This window comes from Mirounga angustirostris, unplaced genomic scaffold, assembly GCF_029215605.1.
Source record: "Mirounga angustirostris isolate CCGP_5_RB_7025 unplaced genomic scaffold, mMirAng1.0.hap1 SCAF_17, whole genome shotgun sequence".
In the NCBI taxonomy this organism is placed as follows: Eukaryota; Metazoa; Chordata; class Mammalia; order Carnivora; family Phocidae; genus Mirounga; species Mirounga angustirostris.
This window is the reverse complement of record NW_026991725.1, coordinates 16124198-16149609: the sequence shown is the minus strand read 5'-3', so window position 1 is coordinate 16149609 and position 25412 is coordinate 16124198. Positions and strand designations below refer to the sequence as shown.

The 25412-nt window shown below is 41.2% G+C and overlaps 1 protein-coding gene across 1 annotated transcript in view; it reads left to right on the top strand.

The window, feature by feature from the left end:
- The window catches only part of ANKFN1 (ankyrin repeat and fibronectin type III domain containing 1), a 156138-nt gene extending 132498 nt beyond the window's left edge, over positions 1-23640 (top strand). Inside the window, exons 16-18 of the mRNA XM_045889204.2 lie at positions 293-459; positions 7295-7508; positions 22844-23640. Of these exons, the coding sequence (XP_045745160.2) occupies positions 293-459; positions 7295-7508; positions 22844-23640 (1178 nt within the window). The remainder of the gene's footprint in view (positions 1-292; positions 460-7294; positions 7509-22843) is intronic.
- The last annotated feature ends 1772 nt before the right edge of the window (positions 23641-25412 follow it).

Here is a 25412-nt window from a genome sequence, read left to right as displayed (position 1 = left end):
ACACACACACACACAGCCTCAACTTTAGGAGCTGAACATAACTGCAGCTTGAGCCAAGCCCACTTCCCCATACCTTACCAGGACTTGGTAAACCTTAAAAGGGAATACTGTCTGACTAAAGCCAGACAACTGGCCCCTAAAGAGCACATTTATAATTTATTTATGGCTTAATATTTTCCACTGATAGGATTAATAAATCATGTTTTCATTCAACTTGTTTTCTCTGAGGTATGAATTTCTCTATTTTGATACCAGATCTTAACATGTTTTATTTTGCTTGTCCATTTTCCAGTTCATTTTTGCAGCTACAGGGAGAAATTTATTAGTCTGTATTGCCGCCTTTCTGCTGTGGTGGAGCTGGATTCTCTGAATACCCAACAGTCCCTGAGGGAAGCGATCTCAGACAGCGAGGTTGCAGCTGCCAAACAAAGACACCAGCAAGTTTTAGATTACATTCAGGTAATAGTTTGTTTCTTCTGAGGTAGAATGAAGGAAGAAGGGATAGAGTGGAGGGGATGAGAAACAAGCATGAGAAAGAAAAGCAATCTGGGTTTACTGAAATACCACAGCATGCAAGTAGCCTGTTGATTTGGTTAAAATGTGGAGGTCAGGAAGACATGAGTTTTTAAACAAAGGCTTAAGAAAAAGCTACATATAAATCACAGCATTACTAAGACTTGTATCAGTCACTATGGTAGGTAGCAGTGGCTTCCCATATTGGAGAGAAAAATCCCTGCCAGAAGAACTAGTAATCTATTATTACCTGGTAGCCCACTGATAATTCTAACAGAAAGAAAAGTTGTATTAATTAACTCAATATCCCAGAGTTATGTTAACCCAAATCCAGTTGGACTTAAGAGTCCTCATGTTTTAGACTCCTTTCTGGCAGAGCTGACATTTTAATGTGTGGCTACAGGGGCTGGAAAATGTGTTCCCTATCTATGGTCTTATCTAGAAAAGCCTTAAGATGGCACCTCAGATTCTTGTGACAGGGGCACTGACTAGTCATCAAGACAATTTGGATATCATCTGAAATTGCCTCTCAGTCCCTTGGACAAATCTTATGATCTTTCTGCCTGTATTACCCAACTCACAAAATGAATATAACAGCAATAGCCCATGATAAATATCACTATGGTATATATTCAGTTCAATTTGGTAAACATTTGTTGAATACCCAGATGTCAGGCACTGAAAGAGACGTACAAAGTTGAATTAGATACAGTCCCTGACCATAAAGAGTTTAAAATCCAGTAGGATAGACAAGAAATGTGTATAAATACTATTTGTAAAATGAGTTAGGTGCCAAAAGAGAAGTACCCCCCCAAAAAAAAAAATTTGTGTCAACACAAAGGAGTAAAAATTTACTTACATATGTGGGTATAAGAAAAGTTGCCATAGAGGATGTAACTGATATCCAAGCTCGGCACAGAGGGATAAATTAGACTATATAGTAAGGAAAAATAGATTGGGGGGCATTCAAAGAAAAAGTATAAACAGATAAGGCAGAAAGAGCAGAAAAACAGTCCGTATTTGGGGAATGATGAGTAGTCAAGATTGGTTGGGGCATAAATTAAGTGAAGGTAGTGAGAAAGCAGGCAAGAATGAAAGTAGCAATGAGATCAGATCACAAGGGCTTTATTAAAGGCTATGGTAAGAAATTTGTACTTTATTCTGTAGGCAATAGGGACCTGGCCAAAGTCTTAAAGAAAGTAAGTTATAGCCCCTCATAGCTATTTCGCATAGATTCAAGCTGGGGGATAGTCCTTTGCAGTGGTATGGCCATACTGGTTGTTTATAGTAAGCACTCATTCTCATTGGCTACATTCACTAATTTGCATATCATTCCTGGATTTAAAGAGAAGACCAAAAGCAGGGAAATCAAAGATGAAGCTATTACAATCATCTAGGCAAGGAATGCTTTGAGCTTTGAGCATATAAATTTCTCTTAATCCCAACCTCCTGGGATGCCTGGGTGGCTCAGTCAGTTAAGCGTCTGCCTTCGGCTCAGGCATCCCGGCATCCTGCAATTGAGTCCTGCGTTGGGCTCCTTGCTCAATGGGGAGCCTGCCGCTCCCCCTCCTTGTGCTCTCTCTCTCTCTGACAAATAAATAAAATCTTTAAAAAAAATAAAAATAAAATAAATCCCAACCTCCTAACCTGTAAAATAGGGAAGGTAATAGTACTACTAGCTCATAGTGTTACTGAGAATTCAACAACTGCCTGCACATAGTAAATATGCAGTAAATTATGTATTCATTTATTCATTCATTAATAAGGAGGAAAAACGCTCTGAAACATGGATATATAAGATATGGAATTTACTTAGTACTCAGGAAGAAGATATTATAATATACCTGCAAAGTAGTGAGCAAACAAATCTTACCCTACTTCTCCCACTCTGTAAATGAGACATCTTAGATGATCTCTCAGACTAAAGAAATAAACCTCTTAAGAAATTAATTGCTCTCTTGACCTGAGAATGTGGTATTTAAAAATTCAGACATTCACGGCATTTATTTCATTTCTGGTAAAAGTGGAACGTCGATATGGGGAAGGGGTGGGAAAGGGAAAAATGAGACAAGAGAATATGAAAGACTGGCTTATCTTTTGTACCCAATATAATGGGCAGTTGGAGCATTAGAAAGAGAACAATGATGAGAAATCAATCAGCATACATTTTTAGTCCTGAGTTCTATTGACAGACCTTGGAGTAATGGACAACTCATTTGACCTCCAGGGCCCCAATTTTCTCATATATAAAATGAAAGGGTTGGACTAGATGACTTTGAAGGACCTGGGTGGCTCTAATATTTCATGACATCTTTAACATCCATAAATAATTTTTAGAGAAGCACTTCTCTAACCATGCCTTAGGTTCTGTTTCTGCTTTATTCCACTTAGGCCTTCCCCTGAATCCAGTATGGCCATCCAGTGAGAAAGCTGACTTTCTTCAGTCTTTTTCAGTCTCATACCCCTCAGGAGTTCCTGGCTCCATTCTTACTCCCTTACTCCCATTCTTACTCCTTGCCCCCTCCCTTCTTTTTTACCTAGCCTAGGGCTCCACTGCCTTTTTCTCTCTTCCCTTTCATCACACCATTAAGTGGGCTGGATAAAGGCAAGCCAGCCCAGCAATTCCTCAAAGTTCCAGCCTGCTCTGGTCTCCCAAAGCAGGTAACTTGAGAGCCCCTTCTACATACTCTCCTTCCAGCCAGCCAGGTACACATAGACTTGGATAAAAGCCAATTCCCAAAGGGTTCAAAAAATCACTTCTTAGCTGGGTAAACCCTGACCATCTCCCTGTACCCACAGCCTTCAGTGGACTGCTTTGCTCCATCCAACATGGATAAATAACTTCACTGACTAGAGATAATGCAATATCATTTCTCCCCTTATCTGTGTTGGGCTTCTCAATCTCTCTCTCACTCAGAATGAAAACCAGCTGCAGCCACTCACCCCCTGGCATTCACAGCTCAGCCCACCACACACCATAACCTGCAGAGGCAACCGCCAGCCGTGAGAGCATTTGTATGATTCCAGATCTAAGACAGTGTTGAAGTCACTACACAAACCAAACATTGTAAAGAGCAAGGGAGTCTATGTAAATACAGTGAGGAAAAGAAGCCAAGGAGTGCAGCCAGAATAAGGGAGGGCCTGGACCAGGGGAGGTGTAGAAAATCATAGATAAGGTATACAGGTTTTATAGACAGCACACACAGCAGAAATGTCAAAGTGTAGAGACTTGGAGCTTGGCATATTTTGAGCTGCTAAAGCCTAAAGGGCAATTAGGCTATAATTTATATACTGTAATGCTTCAAATGCTCCTAAGCTGTAATAGAAACACAGCTCATTAAATATAGCCAATCTATCATCCCCTCAAGCACCTTGTAACTGTGCTGTGAGAAAACCAATCACCTTTACATTTTAATAAAAATATTATCTTGCCTGAGTACAGAGAAAGAGTGTAATTTATGGGATGAAAACCAAAAATTTTAAAGGGCAGGGTGAGAAATGGATACAGAACTTTCAACCAACAGACCTAGGGAGTTCATGGTCTTTCTTTTTAAAAACGTGTCAGCAAGTCTTTAGAAGCTGAATTTGGACCTTAAAATCAGGGGGATTATGTTGTCAGTTATTTTTAGATCAACAGTATAAGGTAAAATGGGTGAAAATTGTACTTTTTTTAGGGCTACTTAGCTAAGTCTGTTTTGGTTTTGTTTTTTTTTTTTTTTAAAGATTTCATTTATTTGACAGAGAGCACAAGCAGAGGGAGAGAGAGGGAGAAGCAGGCTCCCTGCTGATCAAGGAGCCCAACGTGGGACTCAATCCCAGGACCCTGGGATCATGGCCCGAGCCAAAGGCAGCTGCTTAACTGACTGAACCCCCCGGGCATCCCTTTAGCTAAGTCTGTTAAACTCAGTCCACAGGCCTCCCTGTACAAATGTTTTAAACTTTTATTCAGCTAATACTTCTTCACTTCATCACAGAGAAAAAATAAGAAGTAAACATTGTTTATACACATAATTTTAAAATGTATACACTAAATCTCACTGTCCATCCTCAGCAGTAAGGCTGAAATAATCTTATCCAAAGAGAATTAAGTAGATTATTATTAACAATTGTATTGGTTTCTTAGGGCTGCTGAAACAAATTACCACAAACTGGGTGACTTAAAACAACAAGAAATGTATTCTTTCACAGTTCTGGGGACTGAAAATCTGCAATCAAGTATTGGTCAGGCCATACTCCCTCTGGAGGCTCCAGGGGAAAATCTGCTCTCTGCTTCTGCCAGTTTCTGGTGGCTGCTGGCATTCCTTGACTTGTGGCCACATCACTTCGATCTCTGCCTCTGTGGTCACACTGCCTTCTCTTCTGTCTGCCGGTCTCCCTCTGCCTCTCTTATAAGAATGTCTTTATGAGGACATCTGTTATTGAATTAGGGTCCACCCAAATAATCCAAGATAAACTTCCTTCTCAAAATCCTTAACTTAATCACATCTTTTGCCAGACAAGGTAATATTTACTCATTTATCATATACGGCAATATTCACAAGTTCCAGGGCACCCGGGGGGCTCAATCACTTAAGCGTCTGCACGTGGCTCGGGTCATGATCTCGGGGCCCTGGGATCGAGCCCCGCCTCAGGCTCTCCCTGCTCAGCGGCGAGTCTGCTTCTCCCTCTCCCTCTGTGAGCTCTCTTGCTCTTACTCTCTCTTAAATAACTAAATAAATAAATAAACATCCTTAAAAAAAATATTCACAAGTTCCAGCAATTAGGACATGGACATATCTGGGGAAGCCACATTCAGCCTCATACAATAATCATGATTTCACTGTAACAACTGAAAACTTTATAACAATGTTTGTTTATATAGTGCACTCAGCTACTCACATTAATACTCACAATAACTCTGTGGGAGGGTAGAGATCGAAAGAATTAGGTAACCATCCATCCATCCATTCATTCGCTAAGCAATCATTACTGAGTAGCTACTCTTGGCACAGGCAAGAGCGCAAGAAAGAAAAGCACAATCCCTGTCCTTGGAAAGCACTCCAAAAGCTGTCCACAGTCATGTAGTGCCTTTAAAATAACTTTGAGACCAGAGTGCTACATGAGGTAGGACCAGTAAAAGCCAGCTGAGAGAGCATCCCATCAAAAAAACTTGCCTGAGTCTCCTCTGGGATTCCCACTTTGGCTTTACCCCCTGAACTTCAGATTTCTCCCTCTACAGTACTCAGTGCATCTTCACAACCTGCCCACTGTTGAATGTCCTGCCCAACTCACTGTCTAATAAAGGCTAAAGCTCAATCAGATGCTTTTATTACCAGCCCTGAATACTCTGCCAAATCCAGAACTAGAAAGCAATGGAAAATGGCTCTTGACCACACTAGTTCACTCTAGCTTGCATGTCACTCCGAACATGGCAGACTGTCACAGTTTCAGACTCTACTCTGTGTTTGTTTGTGACCATTCTTTAAAGACTACTATTAAGTACAGATTAAGGCCCAAAGAAGGTGTTTTGAAAACAAAATAGAACACTGGGCAGTACTTTATCTTTAAAACTTCTATAATCAGACTTTAACCTTGCAGTATTCATACAATGGACACCTTCTACCTGGAAGCTGAATGCCACCAACTTTCCAAATGTTCTTCAAATATAAATCATAAAGTGTCAGAACTGAAAGGAACCTTAGACATCATCTAATCCAACCTCCTCTTTTTACAGTTGAGTAAAATGGTCCCAAAGAAGTTAATGGCTTGCTGAAGCCGCCAAGTGAAATTAGATGCAAAGCCTATCACAAGCTCCAGGGTCCCATGAAAAAAAATACAGTATAACTAACAGCCCCTCCTTGGAGAGTCAGAAAAACCAGCAAGTTAATGGCCAGTATCTAGTAAGATCTGGGAGAATATCTGTCATCCACAGAGGTAGACACAAAAATATGAGTGACTTTTACACTAATACACTTCAGAGAAATGACTATTGTACTTTATAATGAAAATATTGTTAAAATCACTTCGGTAACCCAGAAACCAAAATGATAACAATATAGAATGAGGTACCCTAAATATTTAAGGTTATTTTAATTACTTAGGAATAAGCTATTAAGCTATTTTGTACTTTAGAAGCACTTATTTTATATGTAAGAAAGTAAAAACTTTAATATATAAAGTTATCTCTTTTCTATTAAAATAGGTCCAAGAATCTCTGCTTAGCAAAATATTCCAGTAATGCTTTGCTTTTCAAGTTCACATAGAAGAACTAAAGTTACATTTCTTTCTTCAAGTATTCTGAAATTTAGACTTTATCATATCTCTGCCTCACAATATCCTAATGAGGAATATTTCATTTTATGCTGAGAATCAGTTACACTTCATATGCGTGAGAAATGTACCCTGCAGTTTTACAAAGCACTGTCAAATTCAGCATTTCACCCAATCATCATAGGAGGCCTGTGAGGTATAAAAGGGGAGGGTTTTGTCCACATTCACAAACTGAGGCTCAAAGAGGCCAAGTGACATGCCAAAGGTTATTACAGAGCTAAAAGGGTGGGGGGGCAGCTGGAATTCAGGTCTTCCACTATTTGCACTAAATGATATAGCCTCTCAGGTAAAAATACACAAGGCACAAGAGATTATAAGAAGAGGTATTTTCTGGCTTAGCAAGCTTATGTTGAAAATATTTTACTCAAAACCAGTACAGTGGAAAATGTATCATCTTGGACTCTCAGGTAAACTTAACCATTTTCAATACCTGTTTGATAAACTTAAAGTCTTTTATCATTTCATTCCAAAGCAAATAGATGAAGTTTGGCGTGAAATGAGATGGATCATGGATGCTCTACAGTATGCAAGATACAAACAACCAGTTTGTGGCTTACCCATCACAAAGCTGATAGACCCTTCAGATGAGCAGAACCTCAAGAAGATCAACTCTACATCATCACATATAGACTGTCTTCCATCCCCATCCCCATCCCCAGAGATGCACAGAAGAAAGGCAGTGAGTGGTAAGCAATAAGATCTAAAGATCTATGTTTCAGTCACCAGATTCTTGGTCCTGTCTCCACTGATGAAGCTCTTCTATGCTGAGGCACTGTTCACAGCAAGCAAGAGGAAATAATGCATAATGGTAAGAGTCTAAAAGCATAGAGGGAATAAAATCAGAACAGTAGAGGGACAGGAAATTAGAGCAATAGCCTGAGATCAACTCCATCTAGGATTGGAGAAGCTTTAGTCCAGTTCTAGCCTGAGTTTCCAAGATACAAAAGGACAGAGAGCAATGACGGGGCTTCAGAAATGCAGAATGGGGACTGATGGAGTGCCAAGCGAGGGCCAAGTAAGCCAAGGGAATCTGACCAAAACCAAGTAAGGAAGGAGAACAGGCCCAGTCTCTAGTAAATAGAGACTGACAGGAAAGAGGCAGACTGACAGGAAAGAGGCAGAAAGCAGATCCTAGCCTGGGTACGAATTCAGGGCAAACTTCTCACCCAACATAGCACCACTGTCCTGGGGTGAAAAATGGGAAAGCAAGAAACCTTGGATAGGGGCGCCTGGGTGGCTCAGTCGTTAAGCGGCTGCCTTTGGCTCAGGTCATGATCCCAGGGTCCTGGGATCGAGCCCCGCATCGGGCTCCCTGCTCGGCGGAGAGCCTGCTTCTCCCTCTCCCTCTGTCTGCTGCTCTGCCTACTTGTGCTCTCTCTGTGTTAAATAAATAAAAATCTTTAAAAAAAAACCTTGGATAAACTAGCATCCTGACCCTGAGGCTAAATGAGTAGGTTGGCCTCATCATGGATATAACAAGCAGGAGACAACTTACAGATAAGCTGTGGAGATGCCCAGCACATCACCTCTACTCTTGGGAATTGAGTTTGAGTTTACATGGAAGTGCTAAGAACAAAAACATGGCTCGGTTAACACAGATTTCTACAAAGGACTTTTTGGCTTAGAAACAGAGAGAAAGCATACTACTCAAAGGCAATATAATGCTCTTGCCAAGGACACGTTGAGACTAGTGCCATTTTCTAGCCAATTAAATTAACGGCATTCAAAGCATCTTTCTTGATTCTATAGCTTGTAAGAGCTCCAATTCTGTAGGCTTTACATTAATAATAATTAATATTTTTAATAAACAGCTCTGAAATATGGGCTTGTCCCATAGGGGGCAGCATGGTGTAGCAGAAAGATGTCGGACTAAGAAATCAGAGACCTGGATTCAAATCACAGCTTTTGTTTTTGTTATTACTATTATTTAAATTCAGTTAGCCAACATATAGTACATCATTAGTTTCAGATGTAGTGTTCAATAATTCATCAGTTGCATATAACACCCAGTGCTCGTCATATCACATACCCTCCTTAATGCCCATCACCTAGTTAGCCCACACCCACACCCACCTCCCCTCCAGCAACCCTCAGTTTGTTTTCTATAGTGAAAAACAAAACAAAACAAAACCCACAAAAAAACAAAAAACAAAAAAAAATCACAGCTCTCTTTTACTACTCATATGAGCTTGAACAGCTTACTACATTTGAGTCTCAGCTTCCATGTACAGAAAATAAAATTAATATCTACACCTTTAAAAGTTACTTGTGGTTAAGACAGTGTATGTCAGAGATACATGGCATATAATGGACAATAAATTGTAGGTATCATATTTAGTGTTATTACTCTTATAGAAAACTTTAGTGGGTGGCACCTGGGTGGCTCAGTCAGTTAAATGTCTGCCTTTGGCTCAGGTCATAATCTCGGAGTCCTGGGATGGGGCCTCGCAACAGGCTCCCTGGAGCCTGCTAGCCTGCTTCTCCCTCTCCCTCTGCCCATCACCCGCTCCCCTACCCTCACCCCCACTCATGTTCTCTCTTTCTCTCTCTCTCAAATAAGTAAATAAAATCTTTTAAAAAAAGAAAAGAAAACTGTAGTGGAGATATGAACCTTTTCTGTAAGTAAGTTTATATATGCTCCTATATTTTACAAACCTCAATGTCTAAAAACCAACACTTGGCAAATGGAAGAACTTGAGAGACAGCTAATTTACATTACTATTCTATGACCTACCAAACACTTTTTTTGAAGAATCCTTTGAGTAGAATTTCTCAAGTGTATTTTTGTAGATTCCCACTGAGCTGGGCATTCGAATAAAATACCATCCCTGCCATGACACAAAATGTCATGGTAATTACATATGTGCTATGATGAGGATATGTATATGGTGCTAATGGAGTCTTCTGGATGTTTAACCATAGGTTCGTGAGATCAAAGAGAGCTTCCTGGAGGGGGTGACAAAGTACTAAAGAATAAGCAGGAGTTGAGCCAAAAAAAGAGGAAAGGGGAGAGTATTATAGGCAAAGGAAGCAAAGTGTGCAACTGTATTGTAGTTCAGGGAACTATAAGCAGTCTGGTTGAACTCAGGATCCAAAGACACTGTTCAGCCTTTTTCTCTTTTCATTAAAATATATATATATATTTATTGGTTATCCACTGTGTTCCAGGTACTCCTTGAAGTAACAGGGATATAGTGATAAAACAAAATTTCCACTTCCATAGAGCTTACATTCTAGAAAAAGTAACAATGAAAACATAAACAAGATAATTTCATATAGTGAAAATTCCAACGTATATTATAAAACAGGAATCAAGATGAGCGGGGAGAATGCTGAATTCACTAGGATGATGAGCAGAGACCTATCTGTGAAGGTTACATTTGAACCAACCACAGAAAAAGGAGCCAGTAATGCAAAGATCTGGAGTTGGAATATTCCAGGCAATAAAACAGCAATAGGCCCTGAAGAGGGTGAGGGATGAAAAGAAAGCCAAAGTCATTGGAGCAGAGCGAATAAAGGGGCCAGTGGTGAGAGAGAGGGTAGAGAGAAAGGCAGGGGCTAGATCAGTCAGGGCCAAGGTAAGTAGTTTGGATTTTATTCTACTTGTGATGGAAAGCTATTGGAAACTTTTAAGCAAGGACTGGTATGATCTGAATTACTCTTTAAAATCAAATCTGGCTGTTGTATGAAGAGACCACCGTGGGACAATATTGGAAGCAGGGAGATCAACTACGAAGCTAGTAACAGAGGGATACCAAGTTTTCTGGCTTAAGTGTCTTTGAATATCATGATGCCATTTACCAAAAAAAGGTTAGACCAGAGGAGAAACAAGCTTGGGTGGTTGGGCATGTTGAATTTAAATTAGTTTAGGACATTCCACACAAAAAGAAACACTCAAGAGAGAAAAAGGATTATGGGGTCTGGAGCTCAGGAAACAAAACTGGACTAATAATATGGATTTAAGAATTACTGATGTATGAATGATATAGCTACAAATATGCTTGGGATTCCCTAGAGAGAGAAGTTAGAGTAAGGAGAGGAGAGTCTGGAAAGATCCCTGTGGAATGGACAGCAAGACTTCTTAGACCAAGAAACAACAATCAGAAGGAGAAGATAAAAAACAAGAGAATAGTGTCACAGAAATTAAAGCAGGTCAAATGATGGTGAGAAGTTAAATAAAACTGAAAAGTTTCTATTGGGTTTTTTGTTTGTTTTCTTTTCAACAAGGAAGTCATTTGTAATCTGGATGATAGCAGTTTGTGAGGGGAAGGAGATAGAAACCAAACAGAAGTAGATCAGGGAGTAAATGGGAGGTAAAGGAAGGGAACCGGTAAGGATACACTCTTCAGAATCTTGGCGGTGAAAGAGAAGAATGAGGGAGGGCAGTAGCTAGAGAGGTCTAGGGTTGAAAGGGCATTTTTTTTTAAAGGCGGGATAGATATTCCCTCTGTTGTTCCACAATTTACATAAGTCTACAACCAACTCTTCAATTCTCCTTCCACCTTCGTAGCCCTTAACTGCCCTCTCTGCTCGCAGAACTTTCCCAGCATTTAATGTTCTCTTGGCCACAGGGTCCTAAGGAGGTCCCCTTGGCTGTATGAGGGTGGCCTCTCCTGTGCCACAGAAGTGCCAGACTCTCATACTGGCCAGATGATGGGTTACACACACTCTCTACTGAGAGGATCTGGCCAGTTACGTTTAGATTTTATTATTAATCTAAATGTGAGCAATCATCATTCTGTTCCTTAAAATATAACTCTCTCTTGGGTCCATTTATTTCTCTGAAGCCAAGATTCCATGGGCTGTGAAACACAAAGACGGTTAGGGAAGCAAATGAAAAACGGAACCCAGTGACAGGGAAACTGGGTAGAAACATTTAGTGGTCTGACCCCCTCACAAAAGCAAAAGCATTTCAGAGCAATGAAATCTGCTCCTGCATACTCTCTCCTCTGCACTAGTGTGGCCACTTTTATTTGGAAACCATTTATGAAGAGGAAAAAAAAACAGTTTAGAGGAACATCCCTAGTGAATTGCTCATAGAGCAGAGTTTGCAATACAATTCCATTCTGTGTGGGTAGGGTTCACCTAACTTCTGAGGAGCCTATCACAAAACTGCCAGCCCAAGATTCTGTTTTAAGGCTGTTGAGTACCTTGGATTTGTCTGTGTGGGTCTACATGTGTTGAGGGGCAGGGGAGGAGGAATGGAACTCTTTAACTTAACTTCCCATTTCCGTGTGATTTTCAAACACAAAGTAGAACTCCTCTGAGTCAATTAAAATTAAGCATCTCCCAAGGACCCAAGGGGGAAAGTTGGCTCCTAGAAAAGGCAACTCAAGGCTTGGGGTGGAACGATTTGGTCCATCGCATGGGTATTTTCTCTCCCACTCCTTTTCTGTGGGGATAGTGGTCACAGGCAGCAGCAATTTTGTTTTCCGATACTGCTATTTCTCCTAGTGACGCATGGGTGAGGCAACGGGGGGGGGGGGGGGGGGGGCTTGTTTCCTTCAATGCATCTGAATATTATCCTGATCTTCCAAATGTAAATCTTCCTGGTAACCTCTTCCCAGATGATGTTAAAAACACTATAGTATAAAATAAACAGTTCAAAAAAAAAAAAATCAACAGGAATCTGAAGATGTTATTTCTCTTGGGAAATCAGAAGGTGAACAAACCCCTGAGGTTCTACCCAAGGCCTGATGAGAGATTTAATTCTTCATTTAAAAATTATTTAAATTCTACTTAAACACACTGGAAATAGAGTGAGTGAAGCACACAAAAAATACAAATTTGGACAGTGGTACATTAAAAAGGTGAAGATAGATTTTTTTAGGGCAAATACTGCTTATTATTGCTGTCTTTCTGTCCTGCCATGCCCCCTGCCTTTAAGAGAAAATCAATAGCTTTAAATCAATTATTCTTTTCTGAAATGTCACCTCCACATAACGCCCTCAAAATCCACATCAACTCTACTCAGCTGTTGTTGGCCTGATCCACAGAGACCAGGAGTTGCAACACCCATTACAATAGCAAGAAAGCCAAGCTTCCTAAGCCAGCACTAATACTATGGGCAGAACTTTCATCAAACAGCTCCTGGGTCAGTCAGAGGGGAAACGCAAGGCTCTACCACTGCTAGCCTGCCCAGTGGGCCTTCTAAGGGAAATTGAGGAGCACAACCAGGTTTATTAAAATAACAACTAGGCAAGGTGCCACCATGCTTAATGGAGCATATGGCCTGGATCTGGGGATGGAAGCTGCACTTCGCATTCTTTTCCAGGAAGGGAGGGAGTGGCAGCGGCCTCAGTCCCTGGAAACTCCTCAGTGCCCTGGCTGGCATCCTGGAGATTTTCCCAGCTTGTTCTGGGAGGGGTATCCCACTCTAAGCAATAGGTTCCACTAAGTCTCATAATAAATAATACAACCACCATGGAAGTCAAATATTTAGGTTCCCACTAGAACAGTGTTTCCCAACTGTGGGTCCATGAACCTACAAGATAATATTTACCCCTCCATACCCACGCCCATTTGCCTGTCCTTGGGTTATGACAGTTATAACCAGCTCTTCTTTTAATTTATCTCCTACCTCCCTTGCTCTTAGGAGTTATGGTAAAGAAGGTATATCATTTACTAATTCACTGTTAAATCTAGGCTGGGAAATACAGACTGAACTAGATCATCACCAGCACAAGACGCCATGCAAGAGATGATTATTCTCCTTTCTTATCAACAGTATTCTCACAGCAAAATCTTGAAGTTTATCTGATTACTGGTTTGTATTTTAATGAGTCACCTCGCAGTACATTTTCTAGTTACTCTCTAAATATTTAAGGGTAGAATGGCACTTGAAGTATTTCTAACAACCTGATTTAATCACCACAGCACCTATGGAGACAGGCATCTTAATTACCTACATGCCATAGAGGAAGAAAGGTTCAGAGGTGCAAAGTGATTTGCTCAAGATCATATACACAGTAAGAAGCAAGAGAGGACTTCAGCCCAGGTTTATTTGATTTTAAGACAGTTGTTCTTTCGCCTACAATTAGGCTGATTCTTAAGTCAAGCATCACCAAATATAAAGCAAAATGATTTAGGTGATTGTTTTCAGGAATTTCTATGGCAGATTAAGGAAATTAGCTCCTTCCAGGCTGCTCTCAGTATTGTTTTTAAGAGGCAATCAAATCTCACAACTCTTTACGCTCCCAGATTTCAGTATTTGTTTTAGTTTCAATCAATTCAACATACTTTACTGAGAGCTTTGTATGCACCAGAGAAACAGCACAAGAGGCTAATAACACAATGATGATTAAGTCGCAGTCTTGTTAGGAGGTCCTTATGGTCTACTATCCATGTTCAGATTAGATGATCTGGGAAACAGAAGATTCAGCATGCCCCTTTGCTTGACTCCTTCACTGATCGATTCCTTCTCTGACTGACTTCTTCAACATTTACTAGACAGAGATAAACAAGACATAGTGCATGCCCTCTGGAGTTCATGGTTCAATAATGGAGATGAACATGCAAATGAATAGCTTGTAATAAACCTCAATAAATGCAATAACAGAGATATAAATAAAATGCCGTAAGAGGCAAGAGAACTAAGCAACTAAATGTATCTGGGGAAATCAGCACAGGTACTTCCTGGGAGTCTTAAAATGTGATTCCCCATTGAAAATCAGAAGGTCAGACATGGGGCACACCTTCATATACTCCCTAGGCCCCTGAAAACAATAAATGCTCACTATTTGTATGCTGAGAGGTCCAAGTGCAAACTGCTCTTGCAGAGTGCTTGACCTGACTGTGGGCTGGAAAGAGGAAGAAAGTGCCACAAACTCCTCAGCAGTTGCTTGTAGTTACAGTCATTTTTACTATCAGACTTCTAGTGGATTGAATGGCGACCCTAAAATGATATGTCCGTGTCCTAGTCCCCATAACCTGTGAATGTGACCTTATTTGCAGACGTAATTAAGGATCTTATGACGAGATCATCCTGGATTATCAGGGTGACCCCTAAATCCAATGACAAGTGTCCTTATCAGAGACAGAAGAGTCCATGTGAAGACAGAAGCAGATAGCGGCAATGCCAACAGCCACCAGAAGCTGGAAGTGGCAAGAAAGTACTCTTCCCCAGAGTCTCCAGAGGGAGTGCAGCCCTACTGAGACCTCGATTTCAGGCTTCTGGCTTCCAGAGCCGTGAGAGAATACATTTCTATAGTTTTAGGCCCCCCAGTATGTGGTGGTTTGCTGTAGCAGCCATAGGAAACGAATACAAAACCTAACCTGTTTCTCTAGCAGCAGCAACATCAAGAAGTGCTTACTAAATGTATGGGGATTAACATAAGAATAAAAAAAAAAGAAAAGAAAAATTTAAAAAAAATAAAAATAAATGAACTTAAAAAAAAAAAAAGCGCTTACTAAGTGTTTAATTAATACAACTCTGTGTGGGTCCCACACAAAGTAGATTAGATGAACTAGGTCCCAGCCCTCAGGAACCTTCCATGGAAAGCCATGAAAATGCTAAAGTGAATAGCAGTATGGCAGGTCTTTGGGGCGAGACAAATCTGCATGTGAGCTCCTATCCTGCTACTTATCAGCTATGTATGAATTAGAAAATTTAATAAGCCTAAGATTTAATACTCTTATCTGCACAATGGGAATTGTTTTAAGCATTAAATAGGATAAAGGACCTAGACTACTTAGCATAATGGCTAGCCCACAGTAAGCACTAAGAAAATGCCAGGTATTGTTATTACTAGCATGGACACGAGTGCATGTGGACAGCTGAATAGACAACACTGATCAGATAGAGAAGCTCAACTAAAGTCAATTCTTTGGATCTTACTTCCAGCCCAATTTCAAATCTTCAGTTAACCTCTCTTCCTCATCACATTGACACCTGTTGCTGCCATCATCAAAAACAACCCATAGTTCTGAGACCCTGCTACTTGCACTGCCCAGTTTTTCTCACAAAAGATGAGGAAAGGTGCTGTCTAAAACTTGTTTTAAGATTATTCAAGTCCTTCAGCCCAAGCCTTTATCCAATTCTCTTCTTCAAACATGAAAATCTCTTGATATCTATCTTCTTCCCTACCTCATGCCCTTCTGATCTTTTTCACTAAAAACCAATGCCAGCACTGGTGCTCACAAGTGATCACCCCTTCTTGTTACGTCCATCAGCCTACCCCTCTTAGATCTTCAACAGTTCCATCTCCGGTAGTGCCTTCTTCTCTACCCACAAATATCTTCCCTCAGCCTTGCAACCCACCAGGCTCTCATTCCATCTCCTCCAGGATATCTTGGCCAACCTCTCAAGCTCAGTCTGTCCCAAATTAAATTTACCACCTCTTCCACTGCCCAATCCAGCCCCAATCCACTGCTTAACCCTGCTGCATTTAACCCCTCCAGTTTAATGCAGATACCACCATTCAGACACTAAGCCCTGAAACCCGCTAGTCACTTCAGGGCTTGACACTCACTTCTCCAAGTTGTCTGGGACACTCTTCCCTCAAACTTTCACATAGCTGGTTCCTTCTGATCCTCAAAGTCTCACCTAGACTCGCTTCTCTACAGGGATTCCTCCCCTGGCTACATTAGCAAAAGAACCTTCGTCCCAAGTCACTCTCTACCTGAAACCCAGTTTCATTTTCTTCATAGAACTTTGCACTATCTGAAATTAATCTTTTTTATTTTTTGACTTAATTTATTTTAATCCACTCTCTATGAGCTGCTTAAAAGCAGATACCCTATCTGCCTAGCACAAAACAGGTGCTTAGTAAACATCTTTGAATGAGTAACTTTCCCGGATTTCTATTTTCCTCCACATAACCACGGCTCTTGCACAGCCCTACAACCTGAAAAAGATAAATATTTAAAAGAAACACAGCCTGGACCTCAACCTCCTGGTTGGCCTCCCTGCTGTCTGTTTCCTCCTCATCCAGTTCATCTTACATCCTACCTGCTACAGAATTATCCTAAATCACAGCTCTCAACTCGTCAATTACTTTTTCAAAATTCTTCAGTAGCTACCCATTGGGTACAAAATTAGGTACAAACTCTTTATCCAGGATTCACTACTCTCTTCTGGCTCTGCCCTACCTTTTAAAAAATTAAATTCCCTTTTTAACAAACATTTATTTTGAAATAATTAGAGAAACAGTAGGTTGCAAAGAAATGTACAGGAATTCCCATGTACCCTTCCCCCAACCTCCCCAACGTCAACAACTTACACAGCTCTTATACAATATCACAGCTGAGAAGCTGGTACAATCCACAGAGCTTATCCAGATTTCACTAGTTATGTATACACTTGTGTGTGCATGTGTGTATGCGTGTGCATGCACATGCACACAAGCACTCAGACTCACTTGTATAGTTCTATGCAGTTGTATCATATGTGTAGCCTTGGGTAATCACCACCATTACCAAAATACTCAACTGTACCATCACCACAAAACTCCCTCTGTTCCCCCTTTATTGCCTTACTCATCCTGCCCATCTCTACCCTTGCTACTACTATCTATTCTTCATCTCTGTAATTATGTCATGAATGTTACATAAATGGAATTCTTTATTTTTATTGATAAGTAGTACTCCATAGTATGGATATAACACAGTTTGTTTAACAATTCATCCACTGAAGGACATTTGGGTAGCTTCTGGTTTGTGGCTAATACTAATAAAATTGCTATGAACCTTCATGCACAAGTCCTGTATGAAAATAGCCTTAATTTTCCTAGGATAAATTCTTTAAATTTAGAGTGCAATCACTGGCATCTTACTTTTGTAGCCTCATTTTCCCAAAATTCCTTTCCTGTTCCCATATTACAGTCAAATAGGACTACTTGTACTGTTTCTTCTTTATTTAACCTTTATTTATTTATTTAACCTTTATTTAATTTCTAATCCTCTTATCATTTATTTATATCATTTATATCAATTATTAATAGCTGCCTAAAACAGTTTTTGAAAGTGGATGAAGAAATAAAATAACTTAGAGAATAGAGATGAATGAGGGAATAAATAAGTAAGAGATGATAGAGTATCTTATCAATTCTGCCCCAATGAAATGTGATCTCTTTCCTATAAACCTGCATCATATTTGCTAAACCCCTCTTACAAAATGTCTGTTCTTCTAGTCTCATAGATGCACACATGCCCTATCGTTCCATTAGAACAGTAAACTCCCTGGAGACAGATCATTTCTTATTAATTTTATATTTACTTGGGCATCAAGTACAGTGCTTCGTTAGGAGCAGGAGCTCAAGCAAAACAGAATCTGCACTGTTGAATGAATGGATGAATTAAATATATTTGCCCTAAGAGGGCTCTGATCTAACCAGGAATCCAGGATGTTATATTTGCATTAAAAAAGACAACTAATAATGTAAGTCTATACAGGCTAAGTGCCAAAGGATAATAGAAGCAAGAAGTGTTAGAGAAATGCAGACAAGTGAGAAATTTTTTCTGGGATAGTTGGGGAATGTTTCTTAAAGAAGGCTGGGTTTGGGGGAAACCTTCAATAGAAGAGTAGACCTCAGAAAAGTAGAAAAGGCAGTCCTTTTCAGTAAACATTATTTAAAGAACAATATATGGGTTGATCTCATTCTTTGTAGCTGCTGGACAATATTCCATAACACAGATGTGCCCAAATTTTTAAGCCATCCTCCTAATAATAGACATTCGATGTGCATGAGTTAGGATTAAGTTTGCATCCATGTCACAGAAAACCCAAATAAGAGTGTCATGAACACAAGATACCTTCTCTCGTGTGAAAGCGGCCCAGAGGCAGACAATTCATTGTTGGTATGTGGACTCCATGGTCCTCAGACTCCATGCTCCATTTTTCAGCTCCAACACCCTAGCATATGGCTTTTTTTCCAAGGTTGCCTCATGTGCCTAGCCAACACATCTTGTTAAAGGCAACTGAAAGGGAAGAGAAAAAAACAAAGTGGCCTGCCTCCAAGATAAGCCAGCTCCCCTTATGTAGCCTTCCAGAAGTTTCATATAGTACTTTCAGTTCTAACTCATTGGCCAGAACTTAGTTATATGGCCATATCTAGCTGCAAGGGAAGCTGAAAAAATCCTTTACAGGAGTGCATTGCTGTCTCAAAGAAAATTTAAGATTTGTAACCAAAAACGGATAATAAATACTGGGTAGCAGCCAGCAGTGAGAGAACAAACCTGAAATCTTGCCCTGCCAATGAAAGCGCACACATCACCTTCCATAGTCAGGAAAAAGATTAAGAAAAGAAGCACTTCACGCCCTGACCCTGAAATAAACAAACAAGCAAAAAAAAAAAGATTACATCTGGTTCTACTTCCTAAAATAGAAGAAACCTTAATCCTGTTTGTATAAATTACTAACTCCCTAACAAAACAAAAATTTTCGCTGAAGTCTACAATATTCTTATGATAATCATGTCTGATTTTCCACCATGAACGATGTAACTATGACCTTGTAATCCTGTGGGTTTTTACTTTAAATACCTGTTGTATTTTTCAATCAGCAAGCCAGTCCTGAATTTGGACTCCCTTGCAGAACTTCACAAGTAAGCTATTTTTTCTTTTCTCCAGTGATTTTTCTTTTCTTAATAATTTGGTGCCTCTAAGTCTTCCTTTCACACAGTCTCAGCCACAAGATTCTTTCTCATTTTCGCTATTATAAATCACACTGTGGTAAACAACTTGTAAATGCTTCCATGTACACAGAGTGACAATTTCTCAAACACCGATATCTATAAAAGGACTTGCTGGGACAAATGATATGTGCATTTTTAATATAGTCTACCAAAACACTATCTGAAGAGCTGTGCGAGTTTATATTCCCAGCTTCATTCTATGAGTGTCCCTGATTCCCCACACATCACCAACACATGAGATTATCACTCTTTTTATTTTTAGCCATTCTGATGGGCAAAAACATGTCTTGTTGTTTCAACTTGCATTTCCCTAATCACCACCTAATAAGTAACTGTAGTCTGTCTAAGCTGAACATCTTTATTATGTTTATTGGCCATTTGTATTAATTATTCTTTGAAAAACTGATTATCATCTGCCCATTTAGCTTGTCTTTTTATGGATTTATAGAAGTTATTTATATATTCTGGTTATTAATCTTTTGTTGTACATAGTATTACTGTTTTCTTCCAATCTATCACTTACCTTTTTATTTTGTTTATAGTATCATTTGGTTTACAAAGTATTAAACTGTGATGCAGTCAAATTTGTCACTTCTCTGACTTCTAGGATTTTGTCTTGCTTACAAAGACTGTGCCACCCTAAAATTACAAACACATTGTCTTCTGTTACTTGTAGGGCTTGCCTGTCACATTTAAGCTACACAATATTTATATAAAGATAAATAATAATCCTACCATGAGGTAGGATTTTCTCTAATTATTTTGCTAAAGGGATAACCAATTGTCCCAACACCATATCCTGAATAATCTATTCACTCCCCTATTTTGAAATGTTATCTTTACCATATGTTATCACACAGAATTACCACTATTTGTAGACTTGACTTTTCTGTTCTACAGATCCATCTGTCCATTTGTACACCAATACTATAAAGTTTTAGTTATCAAATCTCCGTAGTATTTTTTGGAGGCGCCCGGGTAGCTCACTCGCTTAAGCATCTGCCTTCCGCTCAGGTTATAGTCTCAGGGTCCTGGGATTAAGCCCCACACTGGGCTCCCTGCTTAGTGAAGAGCCTGCTTCTCCCTCTCCCTCTGCCACTCCCCCTGCTTGTTCTCTCTCTCCCCACCTCTCTGTCAAATAAATAAATAAAATCTTTTTTAAAAAACTGTAGTATTTTTTGATATCTGGTAAATCAGGCTCCTCCCTATTGTATCTTTAAAAAAAAAAGTTGGCTGTTCTCATAAATTTTCTCTTCCAGATGACTTTAAACATAAGTTTACTAAATTCCACTTAAAAATCCTACAGAGATTTTTTTTTTAATTGAGATTGCCTGATTTGTAGATTAGCAATTTTTCATTTTCTTTTTTATTTATTTCATTTATTTGAGAAAGTGAGAGAGAGAGCATGAGCCGGAGGGGCAGAGGGAGAGAGACTCTGGAGCAAACTTAGTGCTGAGCACGGACTCCTACACTGGGCTCCATCTCACAAACCCAGTATCACGGCCTCAGTTGAAACCAAGAGTCGACCTCTTAAACGACTGTGCCACCCAGGCGCCCCCAGCAATTTTTAAGAGCACTTGCATGTTTTCAAATAAATACATGCTTTCAAAATTAGCATATATTTACCAAGTACCTACCTTGGGCTGAGTTCTGTGGGAAATTCAAAGGATTTTTAAGACAGTCCTTGACCCACGAAAATGCACAACCTGACTGAGAGGGAGAAAAAGATAAACAACTAGTGCATTAAATGACAAATATCTATAGAACTAAACTTGTGGCTCATTTATGGTCACTATAATATGCACTTTGAGGCTTATTTTTGCCTCTCATCTTACTTCTGTTTTTGTTTTTTCTTTGGCCTTACTTTTGCTTTTTTTTTTTTCTTTTTAAACACCTGACAACTGGGGTAAATGTTTATAAACATAATCAATTTCTATTTTACAGTCATCCTAGGTAAGAAGTTCTACTATCATCCCCAGTTTACAGATAAGAAAACTAAAGCTCAAAGAACTTAAGTAACTCTCCCAAGATCACAGAACAAGTAGGTGGAGGATAGCTAGGCTCTGAAACCCAGTTAACCTGACTTCAGTCCCCATAGTGACACCTCTTCTTCCCTCCCACTTTTAAGTTCTTGCTACTTTACTGAATGCAAAAATCATCTCTGAAATAAGGATAGGAAATGAATAAATGAATAACATTCAGCTTTCTTTCCTGTTTCATCCTCTCTACACATGCCCAGCCAATAATAAAAGTGCACATGGGGAATGAGGACACATTCCCCTCTGCCATTGTCCAGGTTGGACCTGTCTAAGTCCCTCTCCTTCCTTTCCCTTAAGCTAAGCACAGGGCCCACTACATAATTTACAGGACCCTGTGCAAAACCAAAACATGGGGCCCCTTGTTCAAAAACAGTGACTACCGTCAAGAGGTACAGAGACCGTCAAATGAAGCACAGGGCCCTTCTAGGCAGAAGGGTGGGGAGAGCTCAACCACACGGATCTTACCTCCATGAAGCAGGCCCCAGCTAAGAGTTTCTCTTTTCTTTTTTTTTTTTTAATTTTTTTATTCTTATGTTAATCCCCATACATTACATCATTAGTTTTAGATGAAGTGTTCCATGATTCATTGTTTGTGCATAACACCCAGTGCTCCATGCAGAATGTGCCCTATTTAATACCCATCACCAGGCTAACCCATCCTCCCACCCCCCTCCCCTCTAGAACCCTCAGTTTGTTTTTCAGAGTCCATCGTCTCTCATGGTTCGTCTACCCCTCTGATTTCCCACGCTTCATTCTTCCCCTCCCGCTACCTTCTTCTTTTTTTTTTTTTTCTTAACATATATTGCATTATTTGTTTCAGAGGTACAGATCTGAGATTCAACAGTCTTGCACAATTCACAGCGCTTACCAGAGCACATACCCTCCCCAGTGTCTATCACCCAGTCACCCCATCCCTCCCACCCCACCCCCCACTCCAACAACCCTCAGTTTGTTTCCTGAGATTAAGAATTCCTCATATCAGTGAGGTCATATGATATATGTCTTTCTCTGATTGACTTATTTCACTCAGCATAACACCCTTCAGTTCCATCCACGTTGTTGCAAATGGCAAGATCTCATTCCTTTTGATGGCTGCATAATATTCCATTGTATATATATACCACCTCTTCTTTATCCATTCATCTGTCGATGGACATCTTGGGTCTTTCCACAGTTTGGCTATTGTGGACATTGCAGCTATAAACATCGGGGTGCACGTACCCTTTGAGATCCCTACATTTGTATCTTTGGGGTAAATACCCGGTAGTGCAATTGCTGGATCATATGGTAGCTCTATTTTCAACTTTTTGGAGTTTCTCTCTTTTCTAACCCGGGTCCCTGGCTTTGCAGATTCACAGCCCTGCTCTGATGAAGAAGGCTGCTCGGAAGTCTTCCTTCCCACCGACAGCGACTATGACTCCAGTGATGCTCTGAGCCCCCGAGACCTGGATCTGGTGTACCTGTCATCACACGACATCGCCCAGCAAGCGCTCAGTGGCCTAAGTGGCAGCGCCCCCGACGTCCTGCAGGTGCATGACATGAAGAGTCCTCTGGGGCCGGGCCAGGACCCCCGGGGCCGAGTCCCGGGGCCCGATCCTGACCACTCGTGCGCCGAGGTCCTCCACAGCCTGACACTCACCGGCTTCGCGTCCAAGAACCACGCCAAGATGGCGCCGGGCGCGTGGCCGCCGCTGGGCTTCCTGGGAAAGCGGAAGCCAGCCAAGCACCAGCACTACGGCGGCTTCAGCCGCCACCACCGCTGGCTGCGCATGCGCAGCCAGACGCAGTCGCTGTCGCTGTCTGAGGGCGTTTACACGCAGCGCCCGCCCCGGGCCTGCGGCCTGGCCCAGGAGCCCGCGGAGACGGAGCGGCTGGGCCCAGCCCCCGATGGGCCCCGGAGCCTGGTTCTAGCCCACACCACGAGCCTCCCTGAGGAGGCGAAGAGCTGCCTCCAGGACCCGCGGCCTGCGGTACGCCGCATCTACGTGGAGCCCTACTCCGCGGCCCTGGCGGACGCAAAGCCCTGGGCTGCCTCGAGCCCGCCCCCCGGAGGCCACTCTGGCCTGCCCAGCCCCACGGGCCCGGGGATGCGCCCCGAGGGTCCGACCACCCCTCCGGTGTCAGAAATACTCAGCAGCATGCTTTAGGGAGAGTTCCTGTTTCTCCGCACGTCCCTGCATTTTCCATCACCCTCCAGCCCGCCCCCACTGCGTCCCCATCCCTTTTCAAGTGGTTTGAATGTTAAAACTCCAAAAGTTACAGGTTCAAGGCCCTCTTTTCTAGAAAAGAGTTGGGTGGAGGTGAGAGTTGCCAGTGTTGTTCCCATTTCAGGGCATAGAAGAAGAGCTTTTGTGTCAACATGGAGTCCTAGACACAACGGTGTAAACGTGCCGACCTGCTGGGGGGCACCCGTGCCTGAGGCAGGGCTACCTAAAGAGCCACCCTCAGTTCTGCAGCTGGCTCTGTAATCTGACCTCCGGGTTTAGGGCTTTTTCATGAATTTGTGATTGATGGGGAGGAGTTTTACAGATGAAAATAAGATGAGCATTGTTTTTACTTCCATTGCAAACCTTTATAAGAGTTTAAGGGAAAGAAGCCCAGGTTGTATCTTGAGGGCACAAGGTCACGTGGACTTGTTCTAGGTTCCCAGTCAGCTAAACCAAGTCATTCCAAAGTACAGGGTTCTCAACTGGTCACCAAATCAAATTTATCCATCAGCACTGATATATTCATTTAGTGCTGTGTGGTAACCACCAGAAGCAAAAGTAGAGGATGCTTTGCTTCTAGCTTTGTCTTGCAAAGGTAAAATAGGGCACAAAGCAGCCCATTCTACACACTCAGCTCCCATTCAAGCATGGAAGTGGGCCTTATATTATTCCGGGTGCAGGGACATAGCTGAATTAAATGAAAACCTAGGTTAGAAACAAGACAAGAAGGGGGAAGAGAGCGATGAGCAAAAATGCATTTCTTCTACAATCCTAAGATAAGTAAGTAAAACGATAGTGGATCTGCTCAGACTCTTAGGTGTTGGAATGTCATTGAACAAGAAAGTGCCCTTCAGAGATGGCCCTGCAGTTGATGGAGTCTCTGCAGCCACGCTGGCACATCTACTCACCTTTACATCACAGGTCACAGGACAGATTGTCCAGGACTTGGGTTGCTGGCTTCCGCTTGTCAATTTACCCCTTCCAAATCCAGTTTTTGCCCTGAGATCAGCTGAACCATGGGCCTCAGGGAAAATCTTTCCTTAGAAGTCCCTGTCAGTGGCTCCAAGGCTATGCTTTGAGACACCTGAAATTCATGCTTTGGTCTCAATGCCTCCCACCTGCCCTTCTCACAAACGAGAGACGCAAATCAAAGAGAAATCACACACTGCATATTCAAAAAAGGCCTGAGTCTTCTCTCATTTCCTGGAGCCAAGATTCATTCAGTTTACTGATACTCTAAATGGTCCTTTTCTGCTTCACAGGCATTTTGGTTAAATATTGCTCTTTATGGGCCCTACCCCTGTCCTCACAGTTCTACCATTCCTCCTCATGGGAGTTCATACAAAGTCCCCTGTTCACAATGTTATTCCGATCCCTTCCATTTTTAAAACATTTGATTTAAACATAAATAATTACCCTGGCGGAAAGGTACAGATTTGGCCCATGGCCTATGGTCATTAGAAAACTAAGGCCCAGAGCTCAATCTTTATTTTTTTAAGAGATTTTATACTCAGTGAACCCCCCCCAACACACACACACATATACACACACAAAGAATCTTGAGCAGAATCACTGTGGCTCCTTTTCCATGACTGCAAGGATGCAGTTTTCTTCTGTTCTGAGTGAATTCTATGTATATGGAGTGTTAGAACTAGAAAGGACCATAAAATTAATCTAAGTCCTTGTGTTTACAGATGAGACAATGAAAGTCG